This window comes from Myotis myotis, unplaced genomic scaffold, assembly GCF_014108235.1.
Source record: "Myotis myotis isolate mMyoMyo1 unplaced genomic scaffold, mMyoMyo1.p scaffold_m19_p_12, whole genome shotgun sequence".
NCBI lineage: Eukaryota > Metazoa > Chordata > Mammalia > Chiroptera > Vespertilionidae > Myotis > Myotis myotis.
Window position 1 is genome coordinate 47,846,587 of NW_023416316.1, and position 18,063 is coordinate 47,864,649.

Here is an 18,063-nt window from a genome sequence, read left to right on the forward strand (position 1 = left end):
CATGAGACTAATTCATGTGCAGAGAAAAGTGGGAATCACAGCTCACCAAAAGGTGACGGACTTGTGTTTAACAGAATTCTGGGAAAGGACACCAAGTTCCTTCTGGAATAGCTTTATTAACAGCAGAAAGCAGCCTGAAGAGTATCATACGGCAGAAGAAAAAGGGTTGCAGAGGGCTTCGGTGCTGTCTGTGGCTACTTTCACTCTAAAAAAAACAGCAGCTGGAAGATCTTCAAATATTATCTGGCCCCTTACAGTAAGGACAAGTTCACCAACTTCTGGCACTGACGCAAACCCCAATTCCAATCAGAACAGGAGTTTTTAAAAATAAAAATATGGTTTGTCCTAAACAGTACTGATTTAATTATAAAAATTAGACATGCTGTTGTATACCTGAAACTAATATTGTATGTTAACTATACTTTTAAATTGAAAACATTTAGCAAGTCACAAATAATATTAAATCTCCTAAAAATTAGCTGTTCTCACCCAGCTGGTGTGGCTCAGTGGTTGAGTGTCAACCTATGAACCAGGAGGTCACGGTTCGATTCCTGGTCAGGGCACATGCCCGGGGTTGCCAGCTCAATCCCCAGTAGGGGCCATGCAGGAGGCAGCCAATCAATGATTCTCTCTCATCATCAATGTTTCTATCTCTCCCTTCCTCTCTGAAATCAATAAAAACTTTTTTTTTTAATTAGCTGTTCTTCACCAAAGGTTTTTTGCAAACTATAAAATGTCACATAAGCCCTAGCTGGGTTGGCTCAGTGGGAAGAGTGTCAGCCTGAGGACTGAAAGGTCCTGGGTTCGATTCCACTCAAGGGCATGTACCTTGGTTGTGGGCACATCCCCAGTAGGGGGTGTGCAGGAGGCAGCTGATTGATGTTTCTCTCTCATCGATGTTTCTAACTCTCTATCCCTCTCCCTTCCTCTCTGTAAAAAAAATCAATAAATATATTTTAAAAAAGAATGTCACATAAAATGTATCACTATGTCCTCCAGTATATAAACAAGGACTGGTTGGCCCTTTTTCAAAATCTCTCTGATATTTAAGTTCAAATATTATTACTTATGCGAGTCCTTGAATCATTATCTAGGTTGCGACTCAGCTTTTCTGTTGGGCCTCTCCACGGCCTCTAACAGAGAGGACTGTAAATAAAGCAACTCAGTCCTTCCTCCTGCTTTATAGAGCCAGTTCTAAACGTTTGCAGGAAGACTTGAAATATAAGAAAATTCTAAATTTCATTTTATTAAACCCTTTCTAAATCACTGTATTTTCATTGTCACATATTACTTTGAGTGTTAACGAAGATCGATTTTACTAGCATTTAAAAATATCTATTTTAGGCCCCTGCCAAGCAGCTCAGTTGGTTCGAGCAGCAGTCGCCAACCGGCGGGCTGTGAGGTCCGAAAGGTTGGCGACTGCTGGGTTAGAGCATCGTCCCCATAAACCAAGACTGTGAATTCAATCCCTGGTCAGGGCACATAAAAGAATCAACCAATGAATGCATAAATAAGCGGAACGACAAATCAATGTTTCTCTCTTCCTCCCTACCTCCACCCTTCCTCCCTCCCTCCCTCTCTAAAAATCAATAAATTTAATAAGTAAATAAAATACCTATTTTATTTTGCCAGTTGATAGTTTAGATTTTTACTGGCCTGCAGGAATTCTTACAATCTGTACTTCTAAAAGCTCATTACGCCATGATATATATTGGCTCTTATTTTTCAAAGTGGGTGCATTTTTACAATTTGAACAGTGATAAAACAACGAGCAGATATTTCCAATTTGGTCTCTTGGGAAGTATCCAGCTGGTAAGAATGCCTCCTGATGGTCAGTCTTTTCCTCACTGTCTTACCCAGAATAGTCGAGTACAACTCAATAGGTCAACAGTAGGAATGTCAGTTGGTTTTCCTGTTGACTAGTGAAGCTCAAAACACACAGGCTTTCCTCTCCAGAATTTCAAATAGCTCACGCAAAACTGCTCTTACCTGAAGAAACACTCTCTTTGGCTTTGGACTGGCAGGATTGGAGCTGTATGGGAAAAAAGTTCCACTGCAAACAAGGAGGAATGTAATTGTACACACCAGAGCTAAAGTGAGCATGGTTTTCTGTGTGCTTTTGGCAAGGTAGATGAAGTTAATCTAAAACACAAAACACAAAAAAGGAAAAATTACCACTGGCAGAAAGGTGGCTGTAACTATTTTATGACAGGTGCTATACGACAGATCATGAAGAAAATGTATCAGCAGGTGCTAACACACGCTCACACACTCCCAGTAAACTCAGCACTAGTTATAAGGGATTCCCATCGCACGTCAGAACCTGGATGAGGGAGAACGCCCCGCTGCCACGGCGGAGCCTTCCTGACAGACAGCAGTGGGAGAAAGGGGGCAATCCGTGTGTCTGCTCAGTTGGCCCCGAGACGGGAGGACGTAGCTCCATCACCAAACCATGACCTCATTTTATTTCCTGTTCTGTCAACGTGCTGTTAACACAGATGACTTAACTACCAGCCCTTCGTGACATCAGGCCTTTATTAAAGAAACGGAGGTAAGCTTTCAGGCCTATTCCAACAAGACTCACACTTCACTCATCATGCCTGTATAGAATGCCCAGTTGTGGGATCCCTCTGGATGGGCTTTCAAGACTCTGCCTGGCTCCTGCACGTGAGGAAAAACTGCAACACAAAGTAACAGTGTCCCTCCAAACGGCACGGTGTCTCAATCTCAATGCGGCAGCCAAAATCCTAACTAAGCTTATTAACTGTAATGAAATCACTGCATTAAAAGTTATGGGGGACACACATGACTCAGACGCCTTAGGGGTTCTGAAGGAACCCCTTTGAGAAACCATGATCTAATCCCAGCTCCCCCTTTTGTCTTCTCCCCCTTATCACCCACCCTCTAGGGTCAGTAAGTAGAAAAGAACATAAATATGCAAATACTTTTGAGATGAAAATAGAAAATTAAGCAAATATTCATAACCTACCATATACTCTACTACATAAAATTAAAGAACTTTATATCTACAGTGTACCAATATCCCATCCAGTGTAATCTCCAGCAGAACAATACTGGTCTTAGATAAAGGATCTTACGTTTTTACTACTGTGAGCACAGAACTAAGTTCCCCAGGCCTCAAAGCAGTGAGTTAGCAAAACAATCTGCTACCCCATTTAACCCACATAACCATGACAGCTGCAGCACGCCAGAATCCCCGGAGACCTGCTAACTGATCACTTGACAGGAATTCAACTGCTTTCTAGCAAATACATTTAATAAATCCCTAAGGACTGGAAGAAAAGCTCTCCAAAGTATGCTTTCTGCTTCCATTTCCCATTACCAAAGAGAATGGCTCACCCTATTAATAAGCCACTATCCTTAACACTCAACACACAAGGAAATAATGGGAATGACAACCCGCAGCGTCAAAGAGCAGCAGACCTGTTTCACGTAATGAAAATTATATGAGGTTTTAAAGTATTCCGAGAGGCACTTTTTAAAAATATATTCTTATTGATTTCAGAGAGGGGGAGAGAGAGAAACATCAATGAGAGAATCATTATCAGCTGCCTCCTGCACACCCCCTACTGGGGATCGAGCCCGCAACTCAGGCATATCCCTAGACCAGAATCAAACCCGCGACCCTTCAGTCCACAGGCCAACGCTCTATCCACTGAGCCAAACTGGTTAGTGCCAAGAGGCACTTTTAATAAAATCAAAGCTTTCCTAAGAAAATATAATTTAGAAGATAATATACTTTAATCCCCTTTCTTATGGTTTCCAAGATTCCATGCTTTGGGGTCATTTTCAGTTTCCACAGTGAGGTTCTCAGAGTTCACTTTGAACCCTTCCATGTGGAAAAGAACTGAATATCCAGTCACTGACTACGACTTAATACTCTGAGGGATCCAGTTCATAACTCAGCTGACTCTAGATCAGAACTTCTCTACAAGACAATGTTCCACCATCTTTAATCCTCACAACAGCAAACCTATCTAGTAATATGTACAGAGGATTTAAAGGCTTAATATTAAAACCAAAATACGTAAACCCTGAAGGTAACAAGAAACAGTTTAGAATTTTCCATCCATCTCTGCAAATAACAATAAGGACTTGATCATTATATCAAAGGTAAAATGGCTGAAACTGGCTCAGATTTTTTTTAGGACTAGTACAACGACTGCAAACAACACTGTGCATAGGAATCTACAGGACTGTGTATGCTGTTGCATATACAGCTACTTACTGGCTACTTAAGCGACTTGCGTGGATAATGCTGGTCAGGCATGTGGCATGCTGGCCTGCTGTGGCTAGATCCTAACATCCTCCACACAGAAGCCCTTTACTGAATCAAATATGAAAAAGTTCACTATCATCTCCACAGAGGAAAGAACACAGTAAAGCCACAATCACTTTTTCTATTTGGTCCCCTAGCCCCACATTTCAGAGTGTGCCCACGGGTATTCAGTAAGTACTTCTTGTTCTTAGGAACTCCGACGAGAAGTGCCACACACAGAGACCTGCCTCCTCTAGCGGGGCCAGGCCAGCGTCCGGAGTCCTGGACGGTGTCTGCACCTCACAGAGCAGAACTCGGCATGGAGCCTGTTCTAACCAACGGGGTCCAGCCATCAACTCTGCTCATGTCCTTTCTTCCCGCTGGAGAGTCCCGGGGAAGGGAAACGGGTGGCAAGGGCAGGACTCTCACCGAGGGCAGAATACTGACCAAGCAAAATGACAAGCCTGTGATACTTTTTCATCACTGCTAAGTAAAGGCACTGTGGGTGTCCTAGGTGTACATCCCTCGAGGAGACAAGACTCAACTGTAAGCCGAATGGTCACGGAAAAAGCCTCATCAGAATTAGTCTTCCTTTACTCGCTCTAACAAGCACCAATAAAACTGCTATGTATTATCACTAGCCTCCAATGAGTAAGTTCAAAGCACACTATTAGGAATCATTCTAAAATTCACCACTAAGCCATCCCTACCAGTCCTCACTTGGTACGCATTCTGCAAATTCACATTCAGGCAGTTTGAAAAGTTATTTGAAAAGTGATATAATCAGATGAGGGGCAAAAATAACAACAAAAACCCATTCTGCATTTTCTTACCACACCAAACCCACAATATGCACAGCCATTCACTATTTCTTTTGCTTAAGAATTTCTCAATAAATTATCAGCAACACTATTTTACAGAATGGCATGGCTAAACTCATCACATGTCTATATTTTTTTTTTAAAAAAGAAAAATTTTCTTACAAAATAAGAGGAGAGAATCATTGTACAACCAGCCAAAATGGAAGCCAGCACAACATCCGGTGGGATTTCCGAACCACTCCTCCCCAGGATGGGGGTAAACATCTCAAACACCGCCCAGATGAGGTATAACGCATAGAGATAAGGAATAAACATCCCCAGGAGGTAAAAGGCAATGAATTTTCCTCGGGCACCTAGGGAAAAAGAGAAAGAAATGACAGATCTCCAAAACGCGGTGGTGCGATAAGGATTTTTACACTGCTGGTGTACCTCGGCACCTATCAGAAACTGGGCTAGATGTGACTACATGCCCTTTTGGTTCATGTTATCCAGTGAGATAAAGCACTGTCACTCAGAGAGGCTAAAGTACAATTAAGAAACAAAATACAGCCCTAACCGGTTTGGCTCAGTGGACAGAGCATCAGCCTGCGGACTGAAGGGTCCCAGGTTCGATTCTGGTCAAGGGCATGTACCTTGGTTGCTGGCACATCCCCAGTGGGGGTCGTGCAGGAGGCAGCTGATCGATGTTTCTCTCTCATCGATGTTTCTAACTCTCTATCCCTCTCCCTTCCTCTGTGTAAAAAAATCAATAAAATATATTTTAAAAAAATACATAATATATTAGCATGTGTTCGTAAACGTGAAAATGGGATAGGGTATGAGGTATGAGAGAAAAATCTGCGTGATGTGAAAATTAAAAAAACAACAATTTCAAAAACCTTCCCAAAGAGATCAAAGAAAGAAACAGTCCCAGAAAGCCTTATCTTATGTATTTAAAGGTATTTTCCCATTTGTACCCAAACCAAAAACACCGTACCGTGCTGCTTGAAGTCCTTGTGCACGCAAAACTTTGTGAGCAATGGAAACGCCACCCAGACAGCACTGATAAATGCCGAGCAAAATCCTCCATAAATGAGAGCTATAAGGGAACCACAATTCACAAACAGCGCGATGTCAAAAAACACTTCTCCCAGATACTGGTCACTGGCGTTCTGAAAGAAAGAAAAACACTCAAGAGTCGTATTCATGGGCCACTCATAAAGATCCTCTATTGTAACACAGTTCCCACTGCTCAGAGAAGCTACACATTTTAAGTGGGGATCTAGCCTTTATAAACAAAGCTACCTCCTATCATGAAGCAATAAATTCAAGTTGCTGCACAGGAAAGGGGAGTTTAACAAGATGGGGTAAAAAAACATCATTACTTGTATATAATCTCTGCTTTTCCTCCACCAGGCTATAAGTAAACTTTGAAAATGTTTTCAAATAGAAAAAGGAGTCTCCTAAAAACATTCACCTCTGGAAGCTTTCCTATTTACACAACTTCCAAAGAATTTCAGGCAAACTAGAGAAATGACCTGTGAAGGACGGTACAGTCAACCCTCCGTATCTTCGGGTACTGCATTAAGTGGATTCAACCAACAACGGATTGAAAAATTCCTTTAAATATTACATTGTTGCTGAAGTGTACTGAGCATGCCGCTGACTTTTTTCTTTGTCACTTTTCCCTAAACAATACAGCAACTGCTGACATAACATTTACATTGTATTAGGCATTATAAGTAAAGTTAGAGATGATTTAAAGCAGCGGTCGCCAACCAGTGGTGGTCCGTGAGGTCCGAAAGGTTGGCGACCACTGATTTAAAGTATCAAGCAGAATGTGCTTAGTTGGTTTATGTGAAATACTTCACCATTTTATATAAGGGACTTGAGTATCTGAGGATTTTTATATCCCAGGGGGTGCCCCCCAGAAGCCAATCCCCCAGGGACACTGAGGGATGACTATATAGGATGCTGCAGTGCCCCCAACAGCACACCAGGGAAACTGTCAGAATCTACATCAACAACATACAGGTTAAAAAAAGTGAAGGAAACCAAGGAGAAAACTTTAAGTGCAGCTGTAAGTGCATTATTCTTGCAGGCAGCAAACACTGTGTTAGTGCTGTGTCAGACCCTGCCTCAGCCCAGGGGATAATGAACAAAACAATCCCTGCCCTCACGGAGCCTACAGCCCAGTGGAGAACAGAGTTATTCAAACACTAGAGGCCCAGTGCACGAAATTCGTGCACGGGAGAGAGGGTCCCTCAGCCCAACCTGCACCCTCTCCAATCCAGTACCTCTCGGGGGATGTCCGACTGCTGGCACTAAGACATGCCTCTCGCAATCTGGGACCGCTGGCTCCTAATCTGGGACTGTTCGCCTGCCTCCTGCCTAATCTCCCCTAACTACCTCTGCCTGCCTGATCACCCCTAACCCCCTCTGCCTGCCTGCCTGATCACCCCCTAACTGCTCCACTACCGGCCTGATCGCCCCTAACTGCCTCTGCCTCAGCCCCGCACCTGGGACCCAGGATTCCCTCCTCTGGCCAGCTGCAGGCACCCGGGACCCGGACTTCCCTCCTTCTGGCCAGCCACAGGCACCCGGGACCCGGGCCAGCTTCACCCTGGCTGGCTGCAGCTGCAGGTGACCGTGGGTGGGTGGCTTCGCCCAGGCCGTAGCCTAAGGTGCCCAGGACCGTGAGGCGTGTGACTTCACCTGGGGCTGACTTTATCAGGAAGGACGTCCAGATGGTCATCCAGAAGACATCTGGTCTAATTAGTATATTACCCTTTTATTAGTATAGATAAGCAATTAGGTGAGCCCAGGGAGGGCTGGCAGATCCAAGAACACGGTCACAAAAACCGAGGCAGATGCAGCAGTGCTAACTATCACCCCTAACACCACTTACAGCTTTGTCACCTCATTTGGAGTCTGCAAGAAAACCCTCAGAATATGAAGCCTTTCAGAAATTTAACACAGCTCTGGGAGCCAGTTTTCTATGGCCATGCCATACAGTTTTTGATAGCTCGAAAGGCCAAATCGGCCGTGTGTATACTCTGTGCTCTTCCTCCACCGGGGAAAAGCCACATGAGGAAGTCAAGGACAGACCACATTATGATGGTAGCTCCGTCGCATTATAATGGAGCTGAGAATTCCCTGTCGCCTAGTGACATCGCAATGCACCGCCCAGCATTCGTGGTAACGCTGCACAGCCACTCTGTGAGCGCACAGCACATGCAGTTACAGCAGCAGCCATGCCATCTAGGTTTGTGTACGTGCACTGGGTGAGGTTTACACAATGATCAAATCGCCTAATGACCTTTTCTAGAATGCATCCCATGGCTAAGTGGCACCTGACTGTACAATGAATCCCACTGAGTTTGTCTTCAATCCTTGAAGGCAGCAAAAAGAAATCAATAAATGCGCTTAACACTCACCACATAGTAAAATCTTTTTGCAAGGGTATGTATGAATATTATCTTGGCTGCAGCAGCAGTTCCATAAAGACAAACGGAGACATAGAAGTGGTTGTACCATGAGAGAGACTGTCCAATCAGAGAGATGAACACGGCTATAATGAGGACGGTCACCAGGCTAGTGAACCAGCCTATCAGAGTGATGCCAAATCCACAGAAGAAGTCCTTCGTGTAGTTAGCTGCTAATGAAGAGAAACACAGTGTGGAGACTACCATCTTTATCAAACGATTTCATAACCAATCAGTAGAGTTAAAGGGGCAAACGTTAAATCAGAAAATTTGCCATGTAACTGAAAAGTATTGAAACGACCCAGGGATAAGATTTGTTAAACACTAGAACAGGGAAGGTAGAAAAGAATAATATTCAAGTAACATTGACGGAGAGTTTTGTGGGTATTAAAGACTCAGAGATAAGTCTTTCAGGACTACTTCAGATTCATTCCTAACTGGGAAAATGGGTCGTCTTACTCTTCATCCGTTTGGGTTGCTTTGTGTGTCGAACTATCAACAAGAATGGAAAACAAAGTTCCACCTAAAACTTTGCTAAAAGAAGCTATCAGCCGAAACCGGTTTGGCTCAGTAGATAGAGCGTCGGCTTGCGGACTAAAAGGTCCCAGGTTCAATTCCAGTCAAGGGCATGTGCCTGGGTTGCGGGCACATCCCCAGGAGGTGTGCAGGAGGCAGCTGATCGATGTTCCTCTCTCATCGATGTTTCTAACTCTCTATCTCTCTCCCTTCCTCTCTGTAAAAAAATCAATAAAATATATTTTTTAAAAAAATAAATAAATAAAAAATAAAAGAAGCTATCACAGGAAAAGAAGCAGCACAGAACATAACTGGTGGTTAAGGATTATTTAAATTAGCTGCTGAATATTTTATCTCATAACAGCAGATACCAGCTTAGACTGTAAACCATTTCAAGCGGAAGGGGACCAATTTAACTGGCAGCAGTTCATTCATACGTCAGAACACTGTGCTAGTGGTCCGCAGTGCAGACCAGATGTTTCAGTGGGACTTTTCAGTAAAAGTCAATCTGTACAAACCATTTTTTAAGAGCTCCAATGTCGGACTTCTAAGGAGGGCATTAGTACATAAAAACTGTCTGCTTCACCAAGACTAAAAATATAATGCACACATTAATCTGATATTAAGAAATTTCTTACATTACAAATCAAATATTATTTTTCTTAGGATTTTTAATGTCTTGGAAAGATATAAGCAAACTGACTAAAAAACTTCAGGCAAATTCTACGCCCATGCCAGGATTGTAGTTTTAGGGGGAAATACTCACTGTTATGTTTGGGCTGCAACAACTTTTTGCCCAGGTACAGAACAGCAGCCATTACCACCATGCAGTTAATTATGGAGCCAACACGAGAGGGGTAGGCAATGACAAACAGGCCGAGCACATCAAAGAAGACCATGTTCCCATGCCGGTACTTAGAAGAAGAAACCAACACATCAGATGTAGCTAGATATTTAAGAACTGCTAAAATGTTGTCACCTATTAGTAAAGAAAAGAAAGACAAAGTTGAATAAACCATCCAGTATCCGAGTAGAGAAACACCTAGCAAGAATGTGATAAGAAATAGCTTTCTACCACCTTATTGCTCGACCCCACTTTCTTATTAAATTTTTCAAATAAGCTACAAGCTCATACTCCATTTCCTCTCCACCTACAAACTCAGCCAAATGGCCTTCATCCTTTCCCATCTATTAGAACTGTATTTACTGCGATCAGCTGTACCCTTGCTGTTGACAAACTCAATAGCTGTTTCTTAGTGCCTATTCATTTACTCTATATGTAATGCAGCAAACGCTGCCCTAGACACCACAATTCAGTGGTGAGCCAAGAGACAAAACCTCTCGTGAAGCTCACGGACACCAAACCACAAGTGAGTGTACAAGTTATTAAGAATTAATAAGCAATGTCCATTGTATCTGAATAAAAATAATTAATAAGGAGAGGTATTAGAGGTCCCTAGAAACATATCATGGGAGACTAATGGAGTCTGAGAGGTCAGAGAAGCAGCCCTGAGGAAGTGGTATTTATAGCTCGCACAGTGGGGAGACTGTCCAGGCTGGGAACTGTGAAGATGCAGGCCCTGAGGAGGGCGAGTTCCAAACACAGAAACAGGAGTCCTGGATGAGGAGAGAGACTGCTCAGCGATGACGGGAGAGTCATGATCACGCAGAACCCGGCACATCAGAGGTAGCGAATGTTTGTTATGTCGATGAAAAGATGAATGAGTTTGAGCTTTAACACGGGAGTAATAAAAAGCCTGAGTGATTGGCATTTCTTCCGCTTGCCCATCCCACCCTTAACTTTCTCTTCTTTTCACTTAAGACTCCACACTGTCGTACCACAGTGTTTCTTACACTGGCTCTCCTGGCTCCCTAAAAATGTGCTAATGGGACTTTAAAAGCTCAAGTGTAGAATTCTACCTTCGCTTTGCTCTTCCAAAATAACATTTCCATTCTCCATACTTTTTCTGGTATTTTCTACGCCTTTCACACCCAAACCCATATACCAAGTTCCTCCCAGATCTCTAAACTGTACCTGTATTTTCATCTGGTCGGTTCACAGACGCCCCCCACCCCCCTTCCTGTGGGTCTCACAGGTTCATGGTGTCCTTCCCTTCTCTGTTCCTGCCCTGGATGAGGCTCACCTTCCCACATCCCTATTACAGTCCGTGGCATCATCTTTGCTGCCGTCCATCTGATTCATCCCTTCTATCTAACTTGTCAAGTCTTGCTGAATTTACATTAAAAATGAATCTACTTTTCTACCCCTCCCCTTTCCTTTCTATCTTTTGTCAGCACCACAGTCTAGATCTTCATGATTCCACACTTAAGTTATTGTCTCCTAGCCTAAATTACCTCATTCATGGCTCTCCCCACTCTCCACCGTCCACTCCAGAGAGCATCATGAGACTAACAGCATTTAAAGCCATCGTTCATTCATGTACTCGGGCCTTTCATCACCCCTTATTTCTACAGCATCTTCTGGATGATCTGTAAAGCTTTCTGCAATTTTCTCTACCCTCACACTTCTACCTCGTTTCCCTTTATTGCTGAAAGTACAGCTTCCCTTAGACCAGTGGTCGGCAAACTGTGGCTCACGAGCCACGTGTGGCTCTTTGGCCCCTTCAGTGTGGCTCTTCCACAAAATACCACGTGCGGGCATGCACGTACAGTGCGAGTGAAACCTCATGGTCCATGCGCAGAAGTCGGTATTTTGTGGAAGAGCCACACTCCAGAGGCCAAAGAGCTGCATGTGGTTCGAGAGCCACAGTTTGCCGGCCACTGCCTTAGACTGTAATCTGACAATCTACTCACCAACAACCCCACACACAAGCACATCCTACCCCATGCTGTGCTCTTACCTGGAATGTAATCCCCACTAGGCCAAATCCCAACAACTCTTTAAGGCCCAGTATCAGACTTACCTGCCCTCACTACCCCACATCTCTCGGGGGAGCACTTGAACTCCCTTGTCCTGGTTCTCCTGACACGTGTCCTATAACCCTCTCACCTGCCCTCACCACCCAACCTTGAATCAATGTAACTTTTTTGCACCTGGGCAAGCTGCCCAAATGTGTTGGTGCCGCCTCCAATGCACAGCTTCCATTCTGGCTAGACTCTCATCACTCAGCAGCCCTACCATAACCCTGGGTCAACCCCTTTCCAATTCCCCACAATGAAGAATCTTATGCTCTTAATTGCTAAACTAGCCTTCAAGGCTAAATTTAAGTCCTCAGATCTCTAACTCCAAAGCCCCAGTTCAGTCACACCATACACTGCCTCCCTAATGCTCAGGCCACAAAATATTTATAGATTTATAGGTCATCCCTAATATTCCATCTTAACACGTATAAAAAGTCTAAATTAGAATACCAACCTGCTCTCTGGATGGAATCTGTTAGAATTCTGTCCGCTGTGTCATACTTGGTGTGATAAATGTATCCGTTCTCAATAAAAGCCAAGTCTATTCCTAAAACATACACAAAAAGGGTCATTTTGCTGTAAAGATCCACTTGTTTTAGGCTATTTGTTTAATGTATTAAATTCCTAAAAGACAAAATGTCAAAGCAGCAGCATGATTGCTTGGTCACATTTACGGATGACATTCCCTTCCAAATGCTTACAGAATCTATAGCTGTGGTACGTAATCAATACACAAGTGAGGAGGCACACGACTGCACATTACAAGTCCCACAGCAAGGAGCAGGAATACTGAGCTTGGGACATCCTCGAAACTTTGCCATCTATAGCCTTGCCAGGCCAGAGCCAAATTTAACGTCAAATAAGCTATACAGTCCACCAATGCTGCTGGCAAAGCAAAACAGCAATGAAAGTCAAAAGTCCCCGAAAAATCTATCACCATCTTTTGGGAATGAACCGCTGAACAGTTCTCCTCGGTCCTTCTGTCACACTGTGGGGCAAGGTGACATGACATGTTCTAAAAAAGGCAAGCATTTTAATTGGAGCAGAATTTAAAAGAAAAGGAAAATATCAGGAGCTGAGTCAGAATACACAGCTCTCAGAGAATGTGCTCCCAGAAAATGCCGTTTACTCACAGGCTTCCAAAATGTAAAACTTGCGATTAATTAAGCATCGTCACACTGCGGCCCACAACTGACAAAATACCTGGAATGTTCCCAAAGTCCCTGTAGATGCGGAAGTCAGTATCGGAAGGAATGATGCCACTCTGAAAAACCTCCTGAGCCACCACAGACGCAAAAGGATGTTTGGCTTCGGAAACGTAAGCTTGGACCAACCAAGGATTTTCAGGACCTGAAATGAAACATGACAACATAAAATTTCAGAAAATAAAATTATTTTTAATTATAAAATAACACTAAAAAGTTTTTTTAAAATGTATTTTATTGATTTTTTACAGAGAGGAATAGAGAGTTAGAAACATCAATGAGAGAGAAACATCGATCAGCTGCCTCCTGCACACCCCCTAGTGGGTATGTACCCGCAACCAAGGTACATGCCCTTGACTGGAATCGAACACCTGGGACCCTTCAGTCCGCAGGCCGACGCTCTATCCACTGAGCCAAACTGATTATGGCTATAAAAAGTTTTGTCTAAAAATTAAAAATCACTCAAAAGTCCATCATCCTAAGATAACTTATTTTCATATCTTCAATTTTTAAAAAATATTTTTTTGATGTCAGAGAGGAAGGGAGAGGGAGAGAGAGATAGAAACATCAGGATGAGTGAGAATCACTGATCAGTTGCCTTCTGCATGCCCCCTACCAGGAGTCAAGCCCACAACCCAGGCATGTGCCCTTGACTGGAATCGAACCTAGGACCCTTCACTCCGCAGGCCGATGTTCTATCCACTGAGCCAAACCGGCAAGGGTCATATCTTCAATTTTTAAAAAAAATGTATGATTGTGTGTATGTAGTTATACTCACAGGGTACATATAATTGTAAATTGCTCTTTCACTAAACATCATGTTCAATGCTTTTCCTGTGTTGCTAGATATTACAGTGGTCATTTCAATAACTGCAAAACACTGAATATACCACAAAGTTCCTTATTACTATTTATAATTTTTATCATTATTAATAATTCTGCACTCATATCTTCATGCATATACAACCTTTTTTCCAATGTGGCAGTTTTCTCTTTAGGATCGTGAGAGAAAATGTATTTTTGTTCCCAGTTACTCAGGCCTCCCTCCCATGTAACTTGTAATGCCTCCCTGTGGAAGCAGCACATACATTTCTTCACCCTATTAATTGCAGGCTCAGCCACATGAATTGCTGTGGCAAATTAATCTTGAATGGGAGAGACATTAAATTTAACCGAGAGACATCACATGGTCCATCCCTTTGGCCACGAGATCAATTCATCCCTGAATGGGGCGTCTCCTTCAGCCTGGATCTCAGAATGAATAAGCCACATGGGACATCATAACCATGAAACGTAACTTCACTTATCCAGGAACCAAAATGTAACATGAGGAAGAAATAAGCCTTTGCTATTTATTGTAACCCACTGAGATTCAGGGTTGTTTGTTACAATAAAATTTAGCAAAAAGCTGACTAATGTTGACAGATAAAGTAATTGTATGCCAGATCTAGATTTGCTTGTTGAATGTGCTCGCTCTCCCCCATCAGAGAAACTTGTTTTACCACCACTCATTGACCTTTTATTTTCTTTCTTTCTTATGTGTTTCTTTGCTCCATGGCATGAGTCAGTTTTTTATTTTTTTATTTGTATTTTTTATTTTGGGGATTCTGGGGGGTATTTGGTTTTTGTTTTGTTTTTTAAGATGCATTTAATTTTATTTAGAGGCATACAATTCCATATTACAAGTTCAACAAAGTGATAATCACATGGTTTTTGCTTTTATCATTTTCTTTTTTCTGTTTTTAGCCTTCATTTTTTCATGGTGTTTTGAGGATTAAGTGGCATATATATATATATATATATATCTCCTATATAATAAAGAGCTAATATGCTAATTAGACCGGACAGAACGTCCTTCCGGAACAACCAGTGGGCAGGGGCGGGGGCAGCGAGCCTGTGCCACTAGGCCAGCCATGTCCCGGTGCGCCCCCTTTCACAGAGGTGGCAGGAGAGGTGGCAGCATGGGCCCGGTCCCGGTTCTGGCACGCCACCCCTTCTGCAAAGGCAGTGGGAGAGGGGGCAGCATGGTCCCCGTGCCTCCACATAGGCGGGCCGGGACGTGACTGTGGCGCTTCAACCTCCCTTGGCCACTCCCCCAGCCAGCCCGGTCCCCAATCGCGCCTCTCCCCACCCCCCACCCCCCCACACCAGTGGGCAGGGTGTGGGGCCAGCTCTAAGTAGCAGTGAGCCCAGCTTCTGGTTGAGCGGTGCTCCCCGCTGCTCAGCCAGAAGCCGGGCTCACAGCTGGTGAGAGCAGGGGCAATAGTGGGAGCCTCTCCCGCCTCCACAGCAGGCGGGCAGTAAGGAGCAAGGGGTCCTGGACTGAGTGAGCCCCGGAATGCGAGAGGGATGTCTGAGTGCCAGGTTAGGCCTGATCCCCAGGGGAATCGGGCCTAAGCCCACAGGCAGACATCCCCCAAGGGGTCCTGGACTGCGAGAGGGTACAGGCCAGGCTGAGGGGGACTCCCCTCCCCCAGTGCATGCATTTCATGCACTGGGCCTCTAAAATATATATATATATATATATATATATATATATATATGAAGTACTTTGAACATTTGGCATATAATAAGCACTATATAAGCATTAGGTGCTATTAATATTTGGTTAAGAATTTTAACAAAGACAAGCTAAACCTATCTTATGCTTTAAAAAGAATGTTCATTTCATTAGAGAAATAACTTATTTTCACACACTTTCCATTTTTATAAAAACAAGAATTACATTAAAGTATACAATGCAACTGCATTCAAATATAAAATACAGGGTGTGGCAAATGTAGATTTACAGTTGTTCATATGGGAAATAATACAATAATTAATAAGTAATAATACAAGAATACAGTCTGTGTTTCATGTACTCACAACTGTAAACCTACTTTGTCCCACCCTGTATAGTCTCACATACCTGTTTGGAATACAAGTTCTTTCCCTCCTACACCTGCTGCCTCCAGGTTAATAAATGCACGAATTGAGTTGGCCCAGGAGTGCTGAGTAATGAAACCATGACTGGCCTGAATGAGAAAGAAAGAAAACAAATATACGTTAAACAATTTGAGATTACCAAAGTCTCTATTTTAGTTATCTTAAAGACAGAACGTCTATGCCGACAAGGGGAAGAACAGGAAAATAATCATTTTTTTCAAAGGCAATATATCTAAAGACACACATCTGTTTCTCTCTCAATGCATAATGGCTGTGTGCAGTTTGCTGAGTGGAAAGTCACCACCACAGAGAACATCCTGGTTTCCGCGAGTGGCGCCAAACAACATCCTCAGTAAGTGTGAGGCTTCGCAAAGGAAAGAACAAAAAACAAACAAATGTGAGAAGGGACGATCCCCATGGCTGGGTACTCATGCTGCGTGCCTGCCTCAAAACACCTCTGAAACTCCAGTCAAAGAAAACCTGAGGTGATAATTATGCCATCACACTGACATGAACCAAACTCTGACAAGATGACCTGTTCTAAGTTGAGTTTTCAAATGCTGAACATCCTATATAATAAAAGCATAGTATGCAAATTGTCCCCTTGCCCGGGAGTTCGACCAGGGGGCGGGGCTGGCTGGGGGAAGGGAGGGAGGCCCTGGCCGGCGGCAGCAGGTGACCAGGGAAGGGAGGGAATGCTCAGCCGGTGCCAGCAGCCAGCAGCCACTAGGGACCCTTCCAGTGCATCAATTTCGTGCACTGGGCCTCTCGTGTGTGTGTGTATATATAAGTGACTAGAATTTTTATAGTACTTCCAGGTACAATATTTCTTCTGTATATGATTTTATGATAAATGCATAAGTTTATTATTATTACTATCATTATTATCCAAGCCTAGTACTTACAACAGTAAAATCTCACCTGCAAAACATTTTCCTCAGCACCATTAAAGAGAAATATGACAGCATGATGCAAGGCTTCTGAAGACGTTGACAAGACATGGAGGACTTCCAGCATCACCGAACAGCTAACAGCATCATCACTGGCACCTTTAAATAAAAAAAGCAAACTTGCTCCTCAGATTTTAAAATCTTTACGGTATGAAGCAGCAGGGCAAGGAATGGGGTTTTCTCATCAGGGAGCATCACACAGCTACAAGGCCAGAAGCACAGCTCCGCCTGTCACCATCAGGTGACAAGCATACCCACCAGCAGTAAATGCCACGAGAACAGGGATCTTTGTCTGGTTTGCTGGCTGACTTAATCTCAATGTCTAGACCTATACCTAGGCCAGAATATTAATGTCTGTTGAATAACCAACCAGATTGGACCTAAATTAATACTAAAATCTGGCATTCTCTGCTCTAGCTGTTGTGGTTCAGTTGGTTGTAGCATCATCCTATACAAAGAAAGGTCAAAGGTTCGATTCCCCGTCAGGGCACAACCCAGGTTTCTGTTCTATCCTGGTCGGGGCGCCTGCAGAAAGCAACCAATCAATGCTCACTTGCACACAGATGTTCCTCTCTTTCTCCATCTCCCTTCCTCTCTCTCTAAAATCAATAAAAGCATGTCCTCGGATGAAGATTAAAATAAAATAAAATCTGCCCTAACCGGTTTGGCTCAGTGGATAGAGCGTCAGTCTGCGGACTAAAGGGTCCCAGGTTCGATTCCGGCCAAGGGCATGTGCTGTGGTTGCAGGCACATCCCCAGTAGGGAGTGTGCAGGAGGCAGCTGATCCATGTTTCTCTCTCATCGATGTTTCTAACTCTCTATCCCTCTCCTTCTCCCTTCCTCTCTGTAAAAAATCAATAAAATATATTTTAAAAAAAATAAAATCTGATATTCTCATCAACCTCAAGTACTTTATTCCCTTCTGTATCCTTATTCCACATCCTCTATAATATTCTCACTTCTAGTGCTCACAGCTTCCTA

At 43.4% G+C, this 18,063-nt stretch overlaps 1 protein-coding gene across 3 annotated transcripts in view; it reads right to left on the reverse strand.

Annotated features, from left to right (window-relative positions):
• ERMP1 (endoplasmic reticulum metallopeptidase 1) overlaps positions 1–18,063 on the reverse strand; it is a 33,444-nt gene that overhangs the window by 8,622 nt on the left and 6,759 nt on the right. The window contains exons 3-11 of one of the 3 annotated variants that reach the window (XM_036331093.1): positions 17,054–17,181; positions 16,116–16,221; positions 13,206–13,352; positions 12,457–12,549; positions 9,847–10,059; positions 8,517–8,734; positions 6,077–6,251; positions 5,263–5,453; positions 1,990–2,142 (exon numbers count right to left, since the gene is read on the reverse strand). In XM_036331093.1, the coding sequence (XP_036186986.1) occupies positions 1,990–2,142; positions 5,263–5,453; positions 6,077–6,251; positions 8,517–8,734; positions 9,847–10,059; positions 12,457–12,549; positions 13,206–13,352; positions 16,116–16,221; positions 17,054–17,181 (1,424 nt within the window). Of the gene's footprint in view, positions 1–1,989; positions 2,143–5,262; positions 5,454–6,076; positions 6,252–8,516; positions 8,738–9,846; positions 10,060–12,456; positions 12,550–13,205; positions 13,353–16,115; positions 16,222–17,053; positions 17,182–18,063 lie in introns of all 3 variants that reach the window. The other 2 variants (XM_036331092.1, XM_036331094.1) reach the window with 2 other exon arrangements.